This window comes from Thamnophis sirtalis, unplaced genomic scaffold, assembly GCF_051295495.1.
Source record: "Thamnophis sirtalis isolate CommonGarterSnake01/CBP01778 unplaced genomic scaffold, rThaSir2_p1.2 scaffold_8, whole genome shotgun sequence".
NCBI classification, from domain to species: Eukaryota; Metazoa; Chordata; class Lepidosauria; order Squamata; family Natricidae; genus Thamnophis; species Thamnophis sirtalis.
This window is the reverse complement of record NW_028261388.1, coordinates 4188047-4214383: the sequence shown is the minus strand read 5'-3', so window position 1 is coordinate 4214383 and position 26337 is coordinate 4188047. Positions and strand designations below refer to the sequence as shown.

At 44.6% G+C, this 26337-nt stretch overlaps 1 protein-coding gene across 2 annotated transcripts in view; it reads left to right on the top strand.

The window, feature by feature from the left end:
* PAK1 (p21 (RAC1) activated kinase 1) overlaps positions 1–26337 on the top strand; it is a 79045-nt gene that overhangs the window by 40699 nt on the left and 12009 nt on the right. For both annotated transcript variants that reach the window (XM_087720990.1, XM_087720991.1), the window contains exons 3-10: positions 1054–1154; positions 3376–3523; positions 6806–6843; positions 12733–12849; positions 14245–14422; positions 19689–19752; positions 23379–23427; positions 24909–25021. In XM_087720990.1, coding sequence (XP_087577116.1) covers positions 1054–1154; positions 3376–3523; positions 6806–6843; positions 12733–12849; positions 14245–14422; positions 19689–19752; positions 23379–23427; positions 24909–25021 — 808 coding nt within the window. The remainder of the gene's footprint in view (positions 1–1053; positions 1155–3375; positions 3524–6805; positions 6844–12732; positions 12850–14244; positions 14423–19688; positions 19753–23378; positions 23428–24908; positions 25022–26337) is intronic.

The following is a 26337-nucleotide window of genomic DNA, read 5'->3' as shown; positions in this document are numbered from 1 at the left end:
GGGGATCGCATGACCCCAGGATACTCCAACCGCAGTAAATGTGAGTTAGTTGTCAAGGATATGAATGTAAATCATATGGCCACCAAGGTCCCTTCCAACTCTGTTATTCTATTCTATTCTATTCTATTCTATTCTAATAATGCTTGCTTATATATGATAATCTTTCATCGTTTACTTTTACATAACAATAATCTTTTATCTTCTAATTTCTACCTCTATTATCGAAGCAAAGATAAAATAAGTCCCCATGTTAAAGTAATACAATATAATACAATAGCAGAGTTGGAAGAGACCTCGGAGGTCTTCTAGTCCAACCCCCTGCCTAGGCAGGAAACCTTATACCGTTTCAGACAAATGGCTATCCAACATCTCCCTCAAAACTTCCAGTGTTGGGGCATTCACAACTTCTGGAGGCAACTTCTGTTCCACTGATTAATTGTTCTCACTGTCAGGAAATTTCTTCTTAGTTCTAAATTGCTTCTCTCCTTGATTAGTTTCCACCCATTGCTTCTTGTTCTACCCGCAAGTGCCTTGGAGAATAGTTTGACTCCTTCTTCTTTGTGGCCACCCCTGAGATATTGGAAGTCTGCTATCATGTCTCCCCTAGTCCTTCTTTTCATTACACTAGACATACCCAGTTCCTGCAACCGTTCTTCATATGTTTTAGCCTCCAGTCCCTAATCCTCTTCGTTGCTCTTCTCTGCACTCTTTCTAGAGTCTCCACATCTTTTTTACATCGTAGTGACCAAAACTGAATGCCGTATTCCAAGTGTGGCCTTACCAAGGCCTTATAAAGTGGTATTAACCCTTCACGAGATCTTGATTCTCTCCCTCTGTTGATGCAGCCTAGAACTGTGTTGGCTTTTTTGGCAGCTGCTGCACACAGCTGGCTCCTATTTAAATGGTTGTCCACTAGGACTCCAAGATCCCTCTCACGGTTACTACTGTTGAGTAAGGTACCACCTATACTATACCTGTGCATTTCGTTTTTGTTGCCTAAATGTAGAACCTTTTATTTTTTTGTTGTAAAGTTTGTTTTCTTTTTCATGACAGCCAACAAGAAGAAGGAGAAAGAACGGCCGGAGATCTCCCTCCCGTCAGACTTCGAACACACGATCCATGTTGGATTTGATGCCGTGACAGGCGAATTTACAGTAAGAACGGCAGGCTTTGCTTCTAGTGTAGGCCGTGAAGCTACCAGTTGTGGAATAACCTTGTGGTACAAATCACAACAGCTGTGTAAACTCTGGGGATCCCACAACATCATTTCTCCCTTTGCTGATTCTCCTCACTACCGTATTTTTGGAGTATAAGACGCACCAAGATTTTGAAGAGGCCAAAAAAAAGTAGGTAGGTAGATAGAGGAATAGAGAGGGGGAGAGAGAGAGAGAGAGAAATACAGTAGGTAGGTAGGGAGAGAGAGAGTAGCTAGGTAGGTAGGTAGGTAGGTAGGTAGATAAAAGGATATATATATATATATAGAGAGAGAGAGAGATACAGTAGATATGTAGTGAGAGAGAGAGTGTAGGTAGGTAGGTAGAGGGATAGAGAGAGAGAACTAGAAAGAGAATACAGTAGATAGGTAGGGGGAGAGAGAGTAGGTAGGTACGTAGGTAGTTGGGGGGAGAAATACAGTAGATAGCAATAGCAATAGCAGTAGACTTATATACCGCTTCATAGGCCTTTCAGGCCTCTCTAAGCGGTTTACAGAGAGTCAGCATATTGCCCCCAACAATCTGGGTCCTCATTTACCCACCTCGGAAGGATGGAAGGCTGAGTCAACCCTGAGCCGGTGAGATTTGAACCGCTGACCTGCTGATCTAGCAGTAGCCTGCAGTGCTGCATTTAACCACTGTGGGGGAGAGGGGGAGAGAGGGATAGAGAGTAGGTAGGTAAATAGAGGGATAGAAGAGAGAGAGAAATACAGTAGGTAGTTAGGGAGAGAGAGAGTAGCTAGGTAGGTAGGTAGATAAAGGGATATAGAGAGAGAGATAGAGAGAGATACAGTAGATATGTAGTGAGAGAGAGTGTAGGTAGGTAGGTAGAGGGATATACAGTAGATAGGTAGGGGGAGAGAGAGAGTAGGTAGGCACATAGGTAGTTGAGGGGAGAAATACAGTAGATAGGTAGGGGGAGAGAGAGAGTAGGTAGGTACGTAGGTAGTTGGGGGGAGAAATACAGTAGATAGGTAGGGGGAGAGAGGGAGAGAGAGTAGGTAGGTAAATAGAGGGATAGAAGAGAGAGAGAAATACAGTAGGTAGTTAGGGAGAGAGAGAGTAGGTAGGTAGGTAGATGTTTCTAGGTGTATTTATCTATGTGCTGGAGAAGGAAATTGCTGACAATCTGCAGCACCTAAGACTTTGTTTCTGCTGGCAGAGCACTTGATCAATCTAATTCTCATCAATCAGTTAAAGAGCTTTCCAAAAGGAAAAAAAGAAGTTTTTGCACTCTGCAAACCTCCCAAAAACGGCCCGTTTTCTCAAAACAGGCCCTTTTTTGTCAAAAAAATTGCATGCATAGCCTTATGGAGGCTTATAGGGTGCTGCTAGGGGCTGGGGGGGGGCGCAAAAAATGCTCATTTCTGCCCTCCCCAGCCCCCAGGAGCTCTCTGAAAGCCTCCATAAGGGTATGCACAGCCATTTTGGTGAAAGGGGGGGGGGCTTCGGGAGGCAAAAAAATGCTGTTTTCAGTGTATAAGATGCACCCAGATTTTCAGCCTCTTTTTTGAGGGAAAAAGGTGCGACTTATACTCCGAAAAATACGGGTAGTTAAAAGGAAAATTCACTGAAGATTTTTTTTAATTTTTTTACAATCTTCAGAAATCATATACAGGTATATTGAAAAATAATGGATTGATGATCATTCCACCATCATCAGGAGCACCGCGTTACCCCTGCCCCCTCCTCCATCGCCGTGCTTTTGAGGAGCCATCGGGGCTTTTTTTTCCTGCTCCCGCCCCTCCGCTGCCTTCCTATTGGCTCCCGTAGCCTCAAGGCAGCAAATCCGGCGGTGCTGTTCGAGGAGGAGGCAGCAGCAGTTAATCCGGTGGTGGCCGGGGCTTTGGGGCTTCACAATCACCATCAATCGCCCCGTGCTCATCAAAACAAGTCCAGGGCTAGTTGGCCAGCGCCTGCGAAGGACCTCCTCCCCAGCTTCCGGAGCCTGTGGCAGTAGAAATCACTGCGCGGGAGTTGAAAAGTCCTGCACGGTGTTTTCTTGCCATGTGCGCGGCCACGCAGCCGCGCACCTTAGAGGGAACAGTGGCTACCTGTATAGCTTGGTCAACGCTAGGTTGCATAACTGGCTAGGTTCAGAAACGCGTTACATAGGATAGCAGACAACGCTAATCGTTCTTTCTTATTATATTATTTCCAGGGCATGCCGGAGCAATGGGCCCGCTTGCTCCAGACGTCCAACATCACCAAACTGGAGCAGAAGAAGAATCCTCAAGCCGTCCTGGATGTCCTCGAATTCTACAACTCCAAAAAGACCTCCAACAGCCAGAAATACATGAGTTTCACAGGTAGGTCACCTTGTGTTTAGACGAGATCCGGAAGGCTGTTCTTGAGGAGGTGGTAGCTGGGCCTTGATAGGCATTGCATGTGTGGAGATCGACAGAGAACCGGCGTTGATCTTGGCCAGTCGGCTAAGCAATAAATTCAGGTAGTCTTTGACTTACGACTGTTTAGTGACCATCCGAAGTTACAACGTGTTGTGGCCCGCCAGCGGAGCTGGTGAGAGACTCAGACAGTGAGGAGGTTGGGGAGGAGCATGGGCCAGTCCTGGAGTCTGGGGAAGGCTCGATGAGGGCTCTGTGTCGGAGGCAGAGAGAGGGCCAGGGCCGTCCGACAGTGTTCAGCTGCCTTTGGAATTGGACATCAGTTGGGCAGAAGAAAAGCTGGAACTTGTTCCCGATGTGAGCTGCCAGGAGAAGGGAACAGCCAAGGAAACAAGGGCCGACTCAGGAGTGAAGGCACAGGTGGATGGTGAATGGCCCCTCCAGAGGGAATAAAAGAGGAGCAAAAGGGAGGGGAGTTTGCAGGAGTTCAATTCATGAGGGTGAAGATCTGTTCCTGACTTCTTGTCAAGTAATTGTTGCTACAGCGTGGCGTTTAGAAGATATCGGCCTGGCAGCTCTCCAAGCCTGATAAAGGTCTGTGGTTGTGAAATCTCATAAAGACTGTTTTAGTCGGGACTTTGCTGGAGAGGAATTCCCCTTAACCGAAATAAAAGAGGTTTTATCAGGACGAGTCGGCTTCATGATCTTGGGAAACCTTGGTCAGAACACAACGGCATTGAAAAAAAGTGCATTATGACCATTTTTTTCACACTTACAAAAGTGTGCACCATACCTCCCATGATCAAAATTCAGATGTTTGGCAACTGGCTCGTATTTACGACGATTGCATTGTCTCGGGGTCACGAAATCCTCTTTTGCAACTTCCCCCAACTGGCTTCTGTCAAGTAAAGTCAATGGGCAAGCCAGATTCACTTAAGAACCGGGTTACTAACTTAAATCACTGAACAAATCTGGCGTGGAAGGTCGTAACACGGGTCAAAGCTCACTTAACAACTCTCTCGTTTAGCAACAAAAATTCTGGGCTCTATTGTGATCGACTGAGCCGAGGTGGCGCAGTGGTTAAATGCAGCACTGCAGGCTACTTCAGCTGACTGCAGTTCAGCTGTTCAAATCTCACTGGCTCAAGGTTGACTCAGCCTTCCATCCTTCCGAGGTGGGTAAAATGAGGACCCGGATTGTTGTTGGGGGCAATATGCTGACTCTGTAAACCGCTTAGAGAGGGCTGAAAGCCCTATGAAGCGGTATATAAGTCTAACTGCTATTGCTATTGCTATCGTAACTCAAAGACTACCCGTAATTATCCTTGTCTCTGGCTTCTGTCTTTAATTCTGTGTTATCTAAGTTTTATAATTCCTCCCACTCTCATTCACAACGATCCGTCCCTCCATCTGGTGCGGAGAATTATTTCATGCGATCTAATCTCAAAATAAACTGTTGGCTTTTGCTGTGCTGTAACTAACACAGTCATCCTTGCAGAAATCAGAGCAGATTGAGAAGTGATGCAATGTTTTGGGACAACTGAACAACAACAAAATTAAAAGCCTGAAGGGCTGAATTCAAAATACCTGAATAGAAATACTTGTATTATTTTTAATATAAATATGTATTAAACTAACGTATTTAAAATGCGTATTAAAAAGGCAGTATCTTAGATGCAGATAGATCTTTCATAACATGACTTAAGAACTCTACAGACTAAAGACACTTATAAGACCAGACTTGGAATACTGCATCCAGTTTTGGTCACCACAATATAAAAAGTTTGTTGAGACTCTGGAAAGAGTGCAGAGAAGAGCAACAAAGATGATTAGGGGACTGGAGACTAAAACATAGGAAGAACGGTTGCAGGAACTGGGCATGACTAGTTTAATAGAAAGAAGAACTAGGGGAGACATGATAGCAGTCTTCCAATATCTCAGGGGTTGCAAGAAGAGAGAGTCAAACTATTCTCCAAGGCACCTGAGTGTAGAACAAGAAGCAATGGGTGGAAACTAATCAAGGAGAGAAGCAACTTAGAACCAAGGAGAAATTTCCTGACAGTGAGAACAATGAATCAGTGGAACAGAAATTGCCTCCAGAAGTTGTGAATGCCCCAACACTGGAAGTCTTTAAGAAGAGGTTGGATAGCCATTTGTCTGAAACGGTATAGGGTTTCCTGCCTAGGCAGGGGGTTGGACTAGAAGACCTCCAAGGTCTCTTCCAGCTCTGCTATTGTATTATATTGTATTACTTTAACATGGGGACTTATTTTATCTTTGCTTCGATAATAGAGGTAGAAATTAGAAGATAAAAGATTATTGTTATGTAAAAGTAAACGATGAAAGATTATCATATATAAGCAAGCATTATTAGAATAGAATAGAAGAGGGAGTCAAACTATTCTCCAAGGCACCTGAGGGCAGGACAAGAAGCAATGGGTGGAAACTAATCAAGGAGAGAAGCAACTTAGAACTGAGGAGAAATTTCCTGACAGTGAGGACAATTAACCAGTGGAATGGAATTGCCTCCAGAAGTTGTGAATGCCCCAACACTGGAAGTTTTTAACAGAATATTGGATGACTATTTGTCTGAAGTGGTGTAGGGTTTCCTGCCTGACCGCCTTTTCTAGTTGGACTAGAAAACCTCCAAGGTCCCTTTTAACTCTTGTTATTTTTGACCTGGTGGCTCAGTGGCTAAGACGCTGAGCTTGTTGATCAGTAGGTTGGCAGTTTGGTGGTTCGAATCCCCAGCGCCGCGTAACGGATTGAGCTCCCATGACTTGTCCCAGCTTCTGCCAACCTAGCAGTTCGAAAGCACGTAAAAATGCAAGTGGAAAAATAGGAACCAACTTTGGTGGGAAGGGAACAGCGTTCCGTGCGCCTTCAGCATTGAGTCATGCCGGCCACATGACCACGGAGACGTCTTCGGACAGCGCTGGCTCTTCGGCTTTGAAACAGAGATGAGCACCGCCTCCTAGAGTCCAGAACGACTAGCACATCCGTATGTTCGAGGGGAACCTTTACCTTTAAACTTCTTAATTCTTCTACCTTACCTCTAGCAAACAGGTGAATCCCAAGGGATATCGATATGACGTCTCGACTAGCCTTCGGCTTGGGAATTATGGTTATCAGAGTCTTACCCAAGCATATAACTAGATGTGCCTCCGAATGATTAAATCTCAGTTTCAGTGGTTTGATTTGTGTGTTGATCTCTGTCATTAATGAGATGATTCTGTTTTTCTTCCAGATAAATCTGCGGAAGATTATAACTCCTCAAATACTCTGGTGAGTCACATTTATGCCTTCGATATCCAAATATTAAATTCTTTGTAGAATACGATGCGCGTAAACCCACGGTGAATTGTTACTTCAGCTGTCAACAGCCTTCACATCAGATCAGCTGTGAGGTTATGGAGATTCTGGGTAAATCCATTGATTTTCCAAAGAACAGTGATTGATATATCCGGATATTTATAATATTCCAATATCTAAAGGGCTGCCACAAAGAAGAGGGGGGGGGGGAGTTTGTCAGATTATTCTTAAGGCAGGACAAGAAGCAATGGATGGAAACTAAATCAAAGAGAAGCAAACCTAGAACCAAGGAGAAATTTCCTGACGGAACAATTGAGCAAGGGAACAACTTGCCTCCAGAAGTTGTGTTTAATGACAAAAAGTCATTAAAGAGGTTCCGTCACATCATCATCATTTAATGAACCCCAAATCCCTTGTTGGTTGGAGTCTGGGCAACTGAATGGAACTAGCACAGTGTTTAATGGCCGGATGCCCTTCCCTGTCGCCAATCCGGAGTTTTGTTCAGCACATAATATTCTCCTTGTGCCCAGAGAGAGAGAAATATCTGCCTCTCCCTTGGATCGAACTCACAGCCTCCTGATTTGTGAGGCGAGAGCTCCACTCCCAGGACCACCGCACCCCTCACTTAACACCCAACACATCTTACGACTATAATTCCAGGCTCAATGACGGTCGTCAATTGAGGACTGTTAGAATTAAAATCCACGTCTCCTGCTCCTGGCACTTGTCAAAAGAAATTTGATCGCTTGGTTACGAGGGGTTTAGATCAGCCTTTATTAAAATGCATCCTCTTTAAGGTTAATGGTCAAGAGCCATAATAGTAAATTTAGCTATTAAGTACACCATGCAATAACGGTAGGACTGAAAGACTCTTTTTAGATTGATTACATTTAATGGAGAGCTATTATCCAATTTTGCTGACCGGGGTTATGACAGTATATTTACAGGCAGCCCTCTATTATGGGATGGGCATAGATGCAAGGGAAGCAGGATTGAAAACCAGTCCCAGGATTGTCTTGGTGCACGCCTTCTGCGCATGCCTTCCGATGTTGCATGCCGTCACAGAAAAGTGTGTCCTGCAATAGTGTGACACTCATGGCTCATTTTGATGTACACTTTTCAGTCTTGTAGATCAGGAGTCCCCAAACCCCCGGGACATATTTGGAATTGGGCCGTGTGAGTGGCTGGCGCACAGCTCAAGTGGCATGAGCAATGGGGCCAGTGAGTTAGGGGTGAGGGTTTGTTTTCTTGCAGACGTTTCATTACCCAGCTAGGTGATGTTTTCAGTGCTAGAAGGGAGGGTGGTTTGTGGATTAATTGTTCTCACTGTCAGGAAATTCTTTTCTTTCTTTCTTTCTTTCTTTCTTTCTTTCTTTCTTTCTTTCTTTCTTTCCCTCCTTCCTTCTTTCTCCTTCCTTCCTTTCCCTCCTTCCTTCCTTTCCTCCCTCCTGCCTTCCTTTCTTTTTCTTTCTTTGTTCCTTCTTTCCTTTTTTCTTTCTTTCCTCCCTCTTTCTTTCCTTTCTTTCTTTCTTTCTTTCTTTCTCTCTTTCTCTCTTTCTCTCTTTCTTTCTTTCTTCTTTCTTTCTTTCTTTCCCTCCTTCCTTCTTTCTCCTTCCTTCCTTTCCCTCCTTCCTTCCTTTCCTCCCTCCTGCCTTCCTTTCTTTTTCTTTCTTTCTTTGTTCCTTCTTTCCTTTTTTCTTTCTTTCCTCCCTCTTTCTTTCCTTTCTTTCTTTCTTTCTCTTTCTTTCTTTCTCTCTTTCTTTCTTTCTTCTTTCTTTCTTTCTCTCTTTCTTTCTTTCTTTCTTTCTTCTTTCTTTCTTTCCCTCCTTCCTTCTTTCTCCTTCCTTCCTTTCCCTCCTTCCTTCCTTTCCTCCCTCCTGCCTTCCTTTCTTTTTCTTTCTTTCTTTGTTCCTTCTTTCCTTTTTTCTTTCTTTCCTCCCTCCCTCTTTCTTTCTTTCTTTCCTTTCTTTCTTTCTTTGATTAGTTTCCATCTGTTGTTTCTTGTTCTACCCTCAGGTGCCTTGGAAAATAGCTTGACTCCCTCTTCTTTGTGGCAACCCCTGAGATATTGGAAGGCTGCTATCATGTCTCCCCTAGTTCTTCTTTTCATTAAACTGGACATACCCAGTTCCGGCAACCGTTCTTCATATGGTTTAGTCTCCAGTCCCCTAATCCTCTCCAGTCCCCTAATCCTCTGACATTTTTATTTTATCCTCAAATGCTTCATGATAGTGTTTGGCATAAAATTTTGCCAAATTTCAATTCTACATGACTCAAAGCTTCTGGATTTTGGATGCATTCTGTAAGTGAGCCCGTTTGAAGTATTTTGCTTCAAAAAATTGTCGTACTGCGATGTCCCGTTTAGCTCAGTTAAAGGTTAAACACAGATAAACAGAGATTTAGCAGTTTATGGACGGAGTGCGTGGAACATTTAAGCTTTTATCTAACTTTGCTTGCTTGCTGTGTGAATATTGGCATTAAGTGCCAGGCCTTTCTATCACTGAATATTGGTCTGAAACCCAAAATATAAAGTTTTGCAAGCCCAGGCAAGTAAAGATAGTCCTTGACATTCGACCCTAATTGAGTCCAAAATTTAGGTTTGTTAAGTGAAAAGTATGTCAAGTGAGTTTCCCCCCATTTCATGACCTTTTTTGCCGCAGTTGTTAAGTGAATCACTGCAATTGTTAAGTTAGTAACAACAGTTGTTAAGTAAATCCGGCTTCCCTGTTGAATTTGCTTGGCAAAAAGTTCCAAAAAGTTATCCTTTGACTCTGGGATCCAACAACTGTCATAAGTACATGCCAGTTGCCAAGCATCTGAATTTTGACCATGTGACCCTGGGGATGCTACAACGGTTGTAAGTGTGAAAAACGGTCATAAGTCACTTTTTTCAGTGCTGTTATAACTTTGATCCGTCACTAGATAAACATAACAGTTTATGTTATGTTTATTTAGTGACAGGTAGTGATAGTTAGTAAAAGGGGCATCTGTGCCATATTTAAGGTCTTTTCAGCAGCTGTTGTTAAGTGAATGTAGCAGTCATTAAGCGAATCCGTTGTTTGCTATTGGGTGTTGTTGTTGTTTTTTTGCTGGAAACTGGAAGTCAACTCCCGTTTTTGGCAAAAACGCAAATTGCTGACAGTCAGGTGGCAAACAAATACAATAAAAATAATAACTCTCCCCCTTAATTTTATTTTGCTTAATTAGGTTTCTTTTTTGCAATGGTCATTAGTGTGAAAAGCTCACTTTTTTTCAGTGCCATTGTAAGTTTGAACAGTCACTAAACCCCTCCGGGATTGGGCGGCCTATAAATCTACTAAATAAATAAAATAAATAAAAAATAAATGAACTGTTGTAAAACGAAGATTACCTGCTTTAACTTCACCTGTTCCTTGTGTGATTGTTAGTAGAAATAATTCAAGTTTGCTTTCCCTTAAAACACATATATAGATAGGAAACAGGGAGGCATGAAATAAGGGAGAGAACTGAATTGGCAGGACTAAAAATAGTGCCTCACATCTGAATTTATTTTACTGATGCAATTTTTTTTAAAAACAGCCCCACTGAATATTCAAGCACCAAACAAAACATGTTTGTGAAATGAACTATTTTTTTTAAAAAAACCAGCCTTTTCCAAATAACAGGTAAAAAAAAAATCTGGCATCTGTATTTAACACATTCAGATGAATCTAATTTTCTCACTTCCAAGCAATAATATTTATTTTTAAACGAGCTAGTTTTTCCCAGTGGCTGTTCTCGCACACAGAGAGAAAAAGTGATGGGTTGATAAAGGGTAGTTTGGTCCTCAGTTCTCAGGATTTTAATTTGTGTGAACGCCCTGTCTCACATCTGAACCAGCAATGTCAGTTTCAGGCCGCTTCATGTGAATTTCTTGGCCTGGAATTTAAAAAAAAAAACCGTAATCTGTTCTCTTCCAATTTGCCAACGAAAATCTTAAGAAAATCTGCGGGAATCATATTTTGTGGTTAACCCAATTTCTACTGTTTTAATGTTTATCCCCATTCTTCAGCCACGGGATAATAGGATGGATAAGACGAACCAAAAAAACAGGATCTATTGTATTATATGAACACAAGACCAGTTTTTTGCTGACACCAAATTCCAGAGTTTTTCAGATTGTCCTCCTTACTTGCTTCAAACCGAAGTCAAGTTTCTAGCCCTCATGTTTTGGGAGTCATTGGTTTCCCCGGGCTGATTTTTTCTGGACTGGATGCTAAGCGAGGCTACGCCTGGTTGATATTTTCTAAGGAATTCCCCTTTATCTTCTGCCCTCTCCTCAGCTTTAATCCAAATTACAGGTAGTCTTCACTTAACAACAGATCAAAGTCCCAGAGCCAGGTTCACTTAATGGCCATGTCATTAATTTAAGGACTTCAGTGATTCACTTAAATGACTGCGGCAAGAAAAGGTAGTGAAACGGGGCGAAGCTCACTTAACAACCATCTTGTTTAGGAATTCATTTAACAAATGTCTCGCTTAGCAACCAAAAATTTGCGGTTGTAAATCGAGGACCGCTCTGAAATGGCTCGTCTTGAAATCCCGGCTATCAATTATTATTTTTTTCTGACGCTCCTGCCTCTAATGATGGAAATGTTATGGGTTGCTTAAAATACCACGATGACATATTCATTACTCAGCGGGTGAATAGATGTACATCTTGAACAAAGGAATTTTTTTTAAAAAAATAATGTGCTCAGGGAGTGTTTTAATGCGCAGCAATAAATATTCTTGGCTTGACTGCTGGTCAAGGCATCCTTGGTTAGTTTGGCAGAGGGAATTTGCCATGCTGAGAGAAGTCCTTGATGTGATTACAGATCTACAGAGTTGGAAGGGACCTTGTGGGTCATCTAGTCCAACCCCCTTGCCCAAGCAGGAGACTCTACACCATTTCTGACCAATGGCAGCCCAGTCTCTTCTTGAAAGCCTCCTCCATTCATGATTGGACTTAATTGTATTCAATCAATCAGCAATTCATAAGAGATGCTATTCAGAAACAAACGTGGATTTTTGACCCGGGGACCAATTACAAGTAGTCCTCAACTTATGGCCACCATTTCTGTTACTAAATGAGACATTTGTTGAGTGATTTTTTTGCTCCATTTTGCTTCATAAGAGATGCTATTAAGAAACAAACGTGGATTTTTGACCCGGGGACCAATTACAAGTAGTCCTCAACTTATGGCCACCATTTCTGTTACTAAATGAGACATTTGTTAAGTGATTTTTTGCTCCATTTTGCTTCATAAGAGATGCTATTAAGAAACAAATGAGGATTTTTTTATCCAGGACCAATTACAGGTTGTCCTCAATTTATGACCGTCATTTCCATTGCTAAGTGAGACATCTGTGAAATGAATTTTGCTGCATCCTACAACCTTTTTTTGCCACAGGTGTTAAGCGAATCGCCACAGTTGTTAAGTGAGTCACAGGGTTGTTAAGCGAATCGGGCTTCCCCATTGGCAATGAGGTCATAAAATTGTGATTCACATTAACGACTACCTCGCTTTGTGCAACAGTAGTTTCAGTTGTGGTCGTAAGTCAAGCCCATTCTTTCTTTCGGCAGAAAATGGCAGTCCGGCCTAAGGGGTGGAAATGATGGACGGGGATGCTACTTCGCCCTCAGCCCTCCAAGGGCTGTCCTCAATTTATGACCGCCGTTTCCGTTGCTAAGTGAGACATCTGTGAAGTGAATTTTGCTCCATTTTACAACCTTTTTTTTTTGGCCACAGCGCAGTGTTTGGGCAGCCATTTTGTGAAAAATGTCCGTACGTTTCCCTCAGATATTTGAACAAAATACTAAAAAATAAAATGAATAATGAAACTGGTGTTATTGCCACACAGAACGTGAAGGCTGTGTCGGAGACTCCAGCCGTGTCCTCTGTGTCGGAAGATGAGGATGAGGATGACGAAGCTCTCCCTCCGCCAGTCATCGCCCCTCGGCCCGAACACACAAAATCGGTGAGTGAATTGTTTTGAAAAAACGGGTTTGTACAAATGCAGGTAGTCCTCGACCTACAACGGTTTGCTTAGTGACCGTTCCAAGTTACGACGGCAATGGGAAAAAGTGGCTTGGGACCACGTTTCAGACTTAACGACCGTTGCGCCCTCCCTGCGGTCACGTGATTTGCATTCGGAGGCTTGGAAACTGACTCGTATTTATGACAGTCGCAGTGTCCCATTTTGATGAGGGGAGGATTCTGCAAGGGTCATAAGTGTGATAGTCGCCTCTTTCAGTTGTCGTCGTAACTTCAAACACTAAATCAAATGTCGTAAGTCAAGGACTGCCCATACTGGGGTTAGAAGAACATATATACACCCTTTTAAGATAGACGTAGCAATAAACCTTGTTGTTTTTTTTACCAGTCCCAGCTCCTGAAGGTAGACTGCTACTGTTGCTGGAAGCTCCACTTGATAAAACGGTGGCTGAAAATTTCGTTTTTAGCACTTGGTTTGCCCTCTGCTAAGTGGGATCGCCTTTTGAGGGCATTATCAGATCCCAACCATTCTCCATGATCTTTCTGTCATTTGCTTAATGCCCATTTCTCTCCCTCCCTCCCTCTCTCTCTCTGTGTGTTTTTTTCTCTCTCTTTCTCTGTCTCTCTCTCTCTCTCTCTCTCTGCCTCTCTCTCTCTGTCTCTGTTTCTCTCCCTCTGTTTCTCTCTCTCTCTGTCTCTGTTTCTCTCTCTTTTTCTCTCTGTTTCTTTCTCTCTTTCTCTCTGTCTCTCTTTCTTTCTCTCTGTTTTTTCTCTCTTTTCTCTCTCTTTCTCTCTTTCTCTTTCTCTCTCCGTCTCTCTGTCTCTGTTTCTCTGTGTTTCTCTCTCTCTCTCTCTCTCTCTCTCTCTCTGTTTTTCCCCTCTCTTTTTCTCTCTCTGTCTCTCTTTCTTTCTCTCTGTTTTTTTCTCTCTGTGTTTCTCTTTCTCTCTCCCTGTCTCTCTCTGTTTCTGTTTCTCTCTCTTTCTCTTTCTCTCTTTTTCTCTCTGTTTCTCTCTCTCTCTCTCTGTTTCTCTCTGTCTCTTTCTTTCTCTGTTTTTTCTCTCTGTTTCTTTCTTTCTCTCTCCCTGTCTCTCTCTCTGTCTCTGTTTCTCTGTGTTTCTCTCTCTCTCTTTCTCTCTCCCTGTCTCTGTTTCTCTCTCTCTCTTTTTCTCTCTCTTTCTCTCTGTCTCTCTCTGTTTCTCTCCTTTTCTATTTCTCTCTGTTTCTCTTTCACTCTCTCTCTCTGTGTCTCTCTCTCTGTCTCTCTGTTTCTCTCTCTGTTTGTTTCTCTCTTTCTATTTCTCTATCTGTTTCTCTCTCTTTCACTCTCTCTCTATGTCTGTGTGGGTGTGTGTCTCTTTCTCCTTTCCAAAAATACAGATTTACACCCGCTCCGTGATCGAACCGCTTCCGCCAGCCCCAACCAGGGATATGACCACCTCACCCATCAACTCTCCTTCTGAAACCAGCATCACGCCGCCCGACACACTGGCGAGAAATGCCGAAAAACAGAAGAAAAAACCTAAAATGACGGATGAAGAAATACTGGAAAAACTAAGTAAGATTTGTTTTGAATTACAATGACGAAGGTTAAGAGGGGCTGTTGGGAAAGACCGAAAGAAAAAAAAATTACAGGTAGCCCTCGACATACGACCACAGTTGAGGCCAACATTTATGTCGCTAAGCAAGACATTGCTTAAGGGAGCCTCGCCCCTTTTTACGACCTTTCTTCCCACAGTTGTTTAACGAATCACTGCAGTTGTTAAGTGAGTCGCACAGTTGTTAATTAAATCTGGCTTCCCCATTGACGTGGCGTGTCAGAGGGTCGTAAATGACTCCGCCGGGATGCAGCAACTGTCATAAGTGTGAGTCACTTGCCAAGCATGTGGCAATTTTGATGGTATGGCCATGGGGAATGCTTCCACGGTCGTAAGTGTGAAAAACGGTCAAGGTTCACTTTTTTTCAGTGCTGTTTTAACTCTGGTCATTAAAAATAACTGTCGTATGTCGAGGACTACCCAGAGATGGGTTCCTACTAGTTCGCACCAGTTCGGTAGAACCGGTTCGTTAAATCTACCGAACCAGTTAGAAGAGGTTCCACCAGTGGACCTGGAAAGCAGGCCACACCTACAGAAGAGGCTCCAAAAACTTTTGAAACCCACCACTGCTACACACACACACGCACACACACACACACACAGACTCACACAGAGAGAGAAAGAGAAAGAAAGGAAGAAAGAAAGAAATAAAAAAGAAAGAAAAAGTGAGAGAGAGATGAAAGAAAAAGAGGAAAAAGGGACAGAGAGACAAAAGGAAAGAGAGAGAGAGAGAGAGAGAGAAAGAAAACACATGGCCGGCAAGCCACTCCCACCAGGTCACATGGCCGGCAAGCCACTCCCACAAAGGAGGCCACACCCACAGAGTAGGCTCAAATTTTTTTTGAAACACATCACTGACACACACACACACACACACACACACAGACAGGAAGACAGACAGACTGACAGAGAGAGAGAGAGAGAGAGAGAGAGAGAGAGAGAAAGAGAAAGAAAGGAAGAAATAAATAAAGAAAAAAGAGAAAGAAAGAAAAAGAGAGAGAGATGAAAGAAAAAAGGGACAGAGAGACAAAAGTCTCCTGAGTCCCCTTCGGGGGAAAAGGGCAGCATATAAATGTAATAAATTGAATTAAATTGAAATGGAAGGAAAGAGAGAGAGAGAGAAAGAAAGAAAGAAAAAGAAAGAAAGAAAGAAAGAAAGAAAGAAAGAAAGAAAACACATAGCCGGCAAGCCACTCCCACCAGGTCACATGGCCAGCAAGCCACTCCCACAAAGGAGGCCACACCCACAGAGTAGGCGCGAACATTTTTTGAAACCCTCCACTGGGACTACCTATATTGCATTGGTGGGTGTGGATGTCTGTTTCCCCCAAAATAAGACCTCCCCGGATAATAAGCCCAATCGGGGCTTTTGAGCGCATGCACTAAAATAAGCCCTCCCCGAAAATATTGCAACCCAGCAGCAGCCATGAGGTGACCCCGCTCTCCGCCTCCTGCACCTCAAAAATAATAATAAGACCTCCCCGAAAATAAAGCCAAGCGCTTATTTCAGGGGGTCAAAAGAGAATAAGACCCTGTCTTATTTTCGAGGAAACACGGTAATTGTGATCGCAGACCAAAATATTTCTCGCCTGAGCTCGATCTCCTGTTTTGTGTTAAACCATTTCCCTGGGTGTGCAAACTGCCAACTTTCACACAATCGGTGTTTGAAGGACTTCAGAAATGTCTCCCCGTGTGGTTTGTGGTGTGATGTGTGATGCTTTGCTTCTCTAAATAGATGGAATGTGTTAAATAGGACTGTCAAGGCGAAAAAATGAGATATATTATGGAGACTCAGCTGTAGTACAGTCCTCGGCTTACGACAGGCCGCTTAGCAACTGTTGAAAGTTACTAAGGACCTTTCCGGCATTGAAAACAGTGACTTATGTCTGTTTTTTCACACTTTATGACCATTGCGGCATCTCCATGGTCATGTGATCAAGTTTCAGATGCTTGCCCACTGACTCATATTTACGACGGTTGCAGTGTCCCACAATTAATTGATACCCCTTTTGCGACCTTCTGATAAGCAACGGGGGCTTTAACCATGGTGTGAATAACCTAACAGCGGCAATTATTCACTTAACAACAGGGGCAAAAAAGTCGTAAAATGGAGCAAAATTCTCTTGACCACTGTCTCGTTTAACAACAGAAGTGTTGGGCTCAGTTATGGTTGTAAACTGAGGAATACTTGTAATAAATCGGTCAGGAACACTTTTAACCATCAGAACAATTTCTAGCAGAAAAAACTTACTGTGGTTCCCCGAAAATAAGACGGGATCTTATTTTCTTTTGATCCCTGAAATAAGCGCTTGGCCTTATTTTCGGGGAGGTTTTATTATTTTTGAGGTGCAGGAGGCAGAGAGCATGTTCACCTCATGGATGCTGCGGTGTTTCAATATTTTCAGGGAGGGCTTATGGAGATAGATAGACAGACAGAAAGACAGACAGATGATAGGTGGATGGATGGATGGATGGTTGATAGATAGATAGATAGATAAATGGATGGGAGAGAGAGAGGGAGAGAGAGGATAGAGATAGACAGACAGACACAGACAGATGATAGGTGGATGGATGGATGGATGGATGGATGGATGGATGGATGGATGGATGGATAGATAGATAGATAGATAGATAGATAGATAGATAGATAGATAGATAATAGGTAAATGGATGGATGGACGGACGGACAGACAGAAAGACACAGGCAGACACGATGGATGGATGGATGGATGGATGGATGGAAGGAAGATAGGTGGCTGGCTGGCTGGCTGGATGGATGGATGGATGGAAGGAAGATAGGTGGATAGATGGGTGGGTAGGTAGGTAGGTAGGTAGGTAGATAGATAGATAGATAGATAGATAGATAGATAGATAGATAGATAGATAGATAGATAGATAGATAGATAGATAGATAATAGGTAGATGGATGGATGGACGGACGGACAGCCAGAAAGACACAGGCAGACACGATAGATGGATGGATGGATGGATGGATGGATGGATGGATGGATGGAAGATAGGTGGATAGATGGATAGGTAGGTGGGTAGGTAGGTAGGTAGGTAGGTAGGTAGGTAGGTAGATAGATAGATAGATAGATAGATAGATAGATAGATAGATAGATAGATAGATAGATAGATAGATAGATAGATGATAGAGAGATAGAGAGATAGATGATAGACAGACAGGCAGACAGATGGATAGTGTGCTTCCCTGAAAATAAGAAGACAGGCTCTTATTTTATTTTGACCCCCTGAAATAAGCGCTTGCCCTTATTTTGGGGGAGGTCTTATTATTTTTGAGGTGCAGGAGGCGGAGAGTGTGGTCACTTCATGGCTGCTGCTATGTTGCAATATTTTCGGGGGGGCTTATTTTTTGGGGGGGAGGGTTTATTTCAGTGCATGCGCTCAAAAGCCCGATTGGGCTTATTATCCGGGAAGGTCTTATTTTCGGGGAAACAGGGTAGATGAAACAAAGCTGGGTGGGATACTCATATTTTGAGAGGCAACACTTTGAATAGGGATTTTTTAAAGAGGAGATTTGTCTGCAAATTCCCCATCCATATTTATGGAATATTATTCTACTACCCCTTGTTTTAAATGAAGGAAATTGATCCATCTATATATAAATAAAAACGTAAATGCTCGTTTGTCCAAAATCTTAAATCTCCGAAAAGTGCTTCACCGATTGCTTTGAAATTTTGACACAACGTTGCATTCGAATGCGCGCGTGTTTTTATATACCTGTATTATATAGATGTCACACCTGTGACAGGTAAAAACATGCTTTTTTGAAAACCAGCGCCATCTGCTGGACGTAAAAGCAACACACGCTATACTAAATATTTCACGATTCCATTTCAGTGTTTCCGATTGCATTGTTGTATCGAATTTTCATAGATTTTGATTTATTTTCATTTGGATTTAATTATTGCGCGTGACATTGGGTTGGAATTGAGCTGTGTCATTTACCATCGTATCGTATTTTATTATTTGTATGCCGCCCTTCTCCGGGAGGACTCAGGGCGGTGAACAATTCAAGGGGGAAAAAAGGGGGAACGTACAAGACAAAATACAAATAATAAAAGTAGACAACAGTCACACAACCATACATGTCGAGAGGGGAGGGAACTCATCACCCCCAGGCCTGCCGGCAAAGCCAGGTTTTGACGGCTTTTCGGAAGGCCTGGAGAGAGGTGAGGGTCCGAATCCCTGCGGGGAGTTCATTCCAGAGGGCCGGAGTTGCCACAGAGAAGGCCCTCCCCCGGGTAATAGCCAGGTGGCATTGGCTGGTAGATGGCACCCGGAGGAGGCCAACCCTGTGAGATCTAATGGGTCTGTGGGAGGTAATTGGCAGCAGGCGGTCTCTCAAGTACCCAGGTCCAATACCATGAAGGGCTTTATAAGTGACGACTAGCACCTTGAAGCGTATCCGGAGACTGATCGGTAACCAGTGCAGCTCGCGGAGGATAGGTGTTACGTGGGTGTACCGAGGTGCACCCACAATCGCTGCGTTCTGGACGAGTTGAAGTCTCTGAATACTCTTCAAGGGCTGCCCCATGTAGAGCGCATTGCAGTAGTCCAGTCTTGAGGTCATTTCGTGAGTATAGTATATTCGGCCTCTCTCCAGCTTCATTCAGCGAGTAGCAGGGCCCCCCAGGTGGGCAAGATCCTCACAAACCTTGCCGCTGCTGGCGACGACATGGCCCCGCCCGGAGGGAACCACCCTGGGAATGTTTCTTTCTTCACGTGCTGTTGGTAAATGTGGCCGGCCCAACAATTGAAAATTGTTTCTCACATGGACAATTATAGGTTGCGTGTTCTAGACTCTCAGCAAACCAGACAATCTCTATAATCTGCACAGACAATGGAACGACAACAGATATTCTATACCCACAAGCATTGTGAAATTAAACATATTAGAAACGTGCCCTTTCTCTTTTCTTTCTTTTCCATTTAACCAGACTGGGCCACATCAAATACTTTGCCAGCGAGTTCCTGCATTGATCAAGTTGCACTATAAGGAAAAATATCAACATTGGAAAACTTTTTACGGAAGTTGTTTTTTAAGTCCCACGATTTGAACTTTCAGTTCTTTTCCTTCGTAGGTTTTTTTATCCCGGGAAACTAACTGTATTTCCAAGGAATTGATGTCTGCAAGTATCCAAAAGCTTATAAACTGCAGAATTAAAATTTGATTACATTTTTTTTTTTTTTTTGCTTTAAAAGGAGGTATCGTAAGCATTGGGGATCCCAAGAAGAAATACACCAGTTTTGAGAAGATTGGACAAGGGTAAGTCTTTAATTGTGAGCGACTGCTTCTTCGGTACGGGTGGTCCTCGACTTACGACAGTTCATTTAGCGACCGTTTGAAGCTACAACGGCGCCGGAAAAAGCAAATTACGACTGTCATATTTGCAACACTTGCTGCTTTCCCCGTGGTCACGTGATCAAAATTAAGATATTAGGTAACTGGTTCATAGTTATGACGGTCGCAGTGTCCCGGGGTGACGTGATTCGCCCTTTGCGACCTTCGGACCAGCAAAATCAATGGGGGAAGCCAGATTCACTTAACAACCTGTGACTAACTTAACGACTGCAGTGATTCACTTAACCACCGTGGCAAGACAGGTTGTAAAATGGGAAAAAACGTACTTATTGTCTCGCTTAGCAACATAAATTCTGGGCTCATTTGCAGTCGTAAGTTGAGGACTACCTTGTATTTAAGGGTTGAAATGGGAAAAAAATGATCATAAATAACTTTTTTCACTGCTGTTGTAACTTGGAACGAATGGTTATATGGCAAGGACTACCTATCATCATCATCATCATCATCATCATCATCATCATCATCATCTTTTAACAACCCCATAATCCCTTGCGGGGTGGAGCCTGGGCAACTGAATGGAGCTAGCGGTGTGTTTTAATGGCCGGATGCCCTTCCTGTCGCCAATGCGGAGTTTTGTTCAGCATATAATATTCTCAGCATGCCCAGAGAGAGAAATATCTGCCTCTTATCTGTTCTGACCGAGGCTTCCCGAGAGCCTGAAGCCAACTCCTTGTCCCGACAAAAAACCCCTTTGATTAATTTGCTGTGAATTCTCCTCGTTCACATCCAGCAAAGCCTTTCAAGGGAGGATTTACAGTCACAGACCTCATCTGGCTTGGAGAGCGGCCAGGCCGATCTCTGCAGAACTTGGCAAGGAGTCTCGGAGAGTCACGAACCAGTGAAGCGAACTAGTTGTCTCCTGCAAACTCCACTCCCCTTTCGCTCCTCTTTTATTCCCTCTGGGAGGGGCCATTCATCGTCCACCTGTGGCCTTACTCCCAAGTCAATCCCTCTTCCTTAGCTGCTCCCTTTGTCTGGCAACTCTGCGCATGCGCACACTGGGAACAGGCTCCAGCTGTTCTTCTGCCTCACTGATCTCCGACTCCGAAGGCAGCTGATAACTGGCATACGGCTCTGGCCCCATCTCTGCCTCCGACGCAGAGCCCTCATCCGAGCCTTCCCCAGACTCCAGGACTGGCCCATCTTCCTCCCCAACCTCCTCACCGTCCGAATCTCCCACCAGCTTTGCTGGCTGCTGGCGGGTCACAACGCTACCTAGGATTGAACTCCCAGCCTCATGATTGCTAGGCGAGAGCTGTACCTCTAGGCCACCGCACCACTCCTTGTCAAGGACTACCCGTAGTTTTTCCAAATGTGGACATTTTAAACCAGGAACCTCCCCCCCACCTTGTTTTTCCGGTGGAAATTTGCTGCCTCGGACTTGAGTCGAAACCATGGAAGTTTTCCTTGCACATGTTTGTGGTTTTTCCAAGCGTCTGTTTCTGTGCGATGGGTGTAGCAGCCGGATCTTCGGAAGGTGCACATAAAGAGTGCCCTGTATCGGTTGTGAGGGTTTTCCGCTGGGCACGAACCGATTTCCACGGGCGAATAAGCAGCCAGGTCACCTCAGACAAAGGGCTCCAAGCAGTCGGGAATCGGGTTTTGTCACGCAGTTTTAATTGTTGTCACACGGCCGCACAATTCCCACAAACTCTCCGAGTCCCCCACAAATGACCCTATGGGGGGGTTTGGTGAGAAAGGGAAAGTAAAGGGGGGGAGAATTGAAACGGGGTTGAGGGAGTAGCGGTTCTCGGTTGCAGCAAGCTTATTTCAATTCCCTAGGAGCCCTCCTGGACACCTCTGAATAGGTTATTTTGCCTGTTATTACTTTGTAAATCACTCGAGGATAGCAATAGCAATAGCAGTTAGACTTATATACCGCTTCATAGGGCTTTCAGCCCTCTCTAAGTGGTTTACAGAGTCAGCATATTGCCCCCAACAACAATCCGGGTCCTCATTTCACCCACCTCGGAAGGATGGAAGGCTGAGTCAACCCTGAGCCGGTGAGATTTGAACCGCTGAACTGCAGATATCAGTCAATAGCAATAGCAGACTTATATACCGCTTCATAGGGCTTCCAGCCCTCTCTAAGCGGTTTACAGAGTCAGCATATCGCCCCCAACAACAATCCGGGTCCTCATTTCACCCACCTCGGAAGGATGGAAGGCTGAGTCAACCCTGAGCTGGTGAGATTTGAACAGCCGAACTGCAGATAACAGTCAGCTGAAGTGGCCTGCAGTACTGCACCCTAACCACTGCGCCACCTCGGCTCAGGATGAGGACACGCCTAATATTCCTCCCTCCTCCTATTTCCTATTTCCTCCCTACCCCCCCAAACAACAAGCCTGCGAGGTGGGTTGGGCTGAAAGAGGGAGGGACTGGCCCAAAGTCACCCAGCTGGTTTTTCAGGAGGAAATTAGGTCTAGAATTCACCGTCTCCTGGTGATTGGCCCAAAGTCAACCAACTGGCTTTCATGCCTAAGGCAGGACTAGAATTCACCGTCTCCTGGTGATTGGCCCAAAGTCACCCAGCTGGCTTTCATGCCTAAGGCAGGACTAGAATTCACCATCTCCCGGTGATTGGCCCAAAGTCATCCAACTGGTTTTCATGCCTAAGGCAGGACTAGAATTCACCGTCTCCTGGTGATTGGCCCAAAGTCAACCAACTGGCTTTCATGCCTAAGGCAGGACTAGAATTCACAGTCTCCTGGTGATTGGCCCAAAGTCATCCAACTGGCTTTCATGCCTAAGGCAGGACTAGAATTCACCATCTCCTGGTGATTAGCCCAAAGTCATCCAACTGGCTTTCATGCCTAAGGCGGAACTAGAACTCACCGTCTCCTGGTGATTGGCCCAAAGTCAACCAACTGGCTTTCATGCCTAAGGCAGGACTAGAATTCACAGTCTCCTGGTGATTGGCCCAAAGTCAACCAACTGGCTTTCATGCCTAAGGCAGGACTAGAATTCACCATCTCCTGGTGATTAGCCCAAAGTCATCCAACTGGCTTTCATGCCTAAGGCGGAACTAGAACTCACAGTCTCCTGGTGATTGGCCCAAAGTCACCCAGCGGGCTTTCATGCCTAAGGCAGGACTAGAATTCACAGTCTCCTGGTGATTGGCCCAAAGTCAACCAACTGGCTTTCATGCCTAAGGCGGGACTAGAATTCATCGTCTCCCGGTTGATTGGCCCAAAGTCATCCAACTCACTTTCATGCCTACGGCGGGACTAGAACTCACGATCTCCTGGTGATTGGCCATCAGCGGATAAGCCGAGCCTTGAACTAAAATAAGATGAAAAATGGATCATCCGTGGATTAGCCACACATAAGCCGATTGTGAAAATAAAAACATATGAAAATTGTGGGGGGCTGGCATCCACGGGTGGCGCATTTTACATATTATTTTAATTAAAAATTGGAGAGTCGGCTTATCCTGAAAGGGGGGGGGGAGGTTATCAATGCTTATCAAATGCTTATAGGGCAATTGAAGCTCTTTCAAATAGATTTGTCTCTTTTGTGTTGTGTTTCAGGGCTTCCGGTACAGTTTACACAGCGATGGATGTCGCAACGGCACAAGAGGTAAAGGCTCTGGCAAGTGTGAGGTGGGGTGGGGGCAGAGGGGACTGGAGGGGGACTGGAGGCCAAAGCATATCAAGAACGGTTGCAAGATCTGAGTATGTCTAGTTTAATAGAAAGAAGGACTAGGGGAGACAGGATAGCAGTCTTCCAATATCTCAGGGGCTGCCACAAAGAAGAGGGAGTCAAACTACTCTCCAAGGCACCTGAGGGTAGAACAAGAAGCAATGGGTGGAAACTAATCAAGGAGAGAAGCAACTTAGAACGGAGGAGAAATTTCCTGAACAATTAACCAGTGGAACAACTTGCCTCCAGAAGTTGTGAATGCCCCAACACTGGAAGTCTTTAAGAAGATGTTGGATAACCATTTGTCTGAAACAATATAGGGTTTCCTGCCTAGGCAGGGGGTTGGACTAGCAGACCTCCAGGGTCCCTTCCAACTCTGCTATTGTATTGTATTGTATTTCATTGTATTGTAAGGACTAGGGGAGACATGATAGCAGTCTTCCAATATCTCAGGGGCTGCCCCAAAGAAGAGGGAGTCAAACTATTCTCCAAGGCACCTGAGGGCAGAACAAGAAGCAGTGGGTGGAAACTAATCAAGGAGAGAAGCAACCTAGAACTGAGGAGAAATTTCCTGACAGTGAGAACAATTAAGCAATGGAACTACTTGCCACCAGAAGTTGCTCCATCATGGGAGTTTTTCAATAAGAAACTGGACAACTCTTTTTTCTGGAATGGTATTGGGTTTCCTGCCTGAGCAGGAGGTGGGGGGGGGGCGTTGGACTAGAAGACCTCTAAGGTCGTGGATGTCATACTTCCAATCCATGCATTCACTTAACGACAGCAATGGGGAGAACAGGGATTATGGTCATTTAATAAGGTTATTGTGTGGACATCTTGCTTAACAACTCATGCGGTCGTTTAGCGAAAGCCATGGGGAGAGCAGAGATGATGGCCATTAAGTGAGGTAATCCCATGGACGTCACACTTAACCCATGCAGCCATTTAATGATAGCAATGGGGAGAGTAGAGATTATGGCCATTAAGTGAGGAGATCCAATGAAAGTCATACTTAACCCATGCAGTCATTTAATGAAGCAATGGAGAGAGCAGAGATTATGGCCATTAAGTGAGGAGATCCGATGAAAGTCATACTTAACCCATGCAGTCATTTAATGAAGCAATGGAGAGAGCAGCGATTATGGCCATTAAGTGAGGAGATCCGATGAAAGTCACACTTAACCCATGCAACCATTTAATAACAGCAATGAGGAGAGCAGAGATTATGGCCATTAAGTGAGGTGATCCCATGGACGCTTTGCCTAACGACCGCCACAACGTACCACCCTAATGAGCAGGCTCCGTTACGGTCATAAATCAAGGACTGCTTGTTTTTCTAATATCTTCTCCCGCCATTAGAAGTGTGACTCGTTCAACCAGACTTATGGATTCCATTTTTTCCCCGCTCTTCCAAAATTCAGGTTGCCATCAAACAGATGAATCTGCAGCAGCAGCCGAAGAAAGAGCTGATCATCAACGAGATTCTCGTCATGAGGGAAAACAAGAACCCCAACATTGTCAACTACCTGGACAGGTAGCTGTAATTCAGATGACGGGGCGGGGGCGCCTCGCTTTACGCAGTCCGTTTTGACTGACGTCTGTGTGGTCTCTTAACTGGGAGGGTGAGGTGAAAAGACCGAAAGTTTTGCCCCTCGTTTTCCCTTAAAAACCATCCTATAAAACGGGATCTGAGGTGACGGGGATGATGTGAGAGACGTCAGCATGGATGGGGCTGGGCCTCGTCCCGAAGTTGCCACACCGATGGCCTTGATGGGAATTCAGTGGATGGGTTTATAATTTGATAGAAAGAATTTGTATGAAGAAAGGAGGAGAATATTGGTCGCTCAGGGTTGAAATGAGGGGTCCTTGGTGCCCTCTGAGCTGGGTGGTTTTCTTGCAGACGTTTCATGACCCAACTAGGGAATGTCATCAGTGCTAGAAGGGAGCGGGGTTTGTTCTTTTTATATACTTGCCCTGTCAGTGTTAGTGGGAGCCGTCTTCGTGATGAAGTGTCAGCAAGGAAACAACCAAGCTCAGAGAACACCAAGGACTACTTTTCCTCCTCCTCCTCCTCCTCCTCCTCCTCCTCCTCCTCCTCCTCCTCCTCCTCCTCCTCCTCCTCCTCCTCCTCCTCCTCCTCCTCCTCTCTTCAATCCCCACTCCCTACTAGCACTGATTTTGTTATCTAGTTGGGTAATGAAATGTCTGCAGGAAAAACAAAACACGTTCAGAGAGCACCAAGGACTCCTCAGACCGAATTGCACAGAGGCCTTTTGATAACCAGGAGGGGGTGTGTCAAATCTTGACTGATTGATTGACAGATGCCGTCTGAAGGCCACCTATCTCCAAAAATCACCAAAGACCTCCACCCGTAAGGCTCCGCCAACCTTCTGCCACCAGATCTGTGAGAACAGAGCCAATTTGGCCTAGTGGTTAAGCAACCAGGCTAGAAACCAGAAGACAGTGAGTTCGAGTCCCGCCTTAGCCAGGAAAGCCAGCTGGGTGACTCTTGAGCCCGATCACCAGGACCCTATGAATTCTAGTCCCACTTTAAGCATGAAAGCTGATTGGGTGACTGTAAGCCTGTAAATTCTCGTCCTACCTTAAGCCTGGAAGCCGGCTGGGTGACTTTGGGCCAGTCACCAGGAGGCTGTGAATTCTAGTCCTGCCTTAAGTGTAAGCCAGCTGGGTGACTTTGGGCCAATCACCAGGAGACTGTGAGTTCTAGTCATGCCTTAGGCATTAAAGCCAGCTGGGTGACTTTGGGCCAATCACCAGGATATTGGGAGTTCTAGTCCCACCTTAGGCATGAAAGCCAGCTGGGGGACTTTGGGCCAATCACCAGGATAT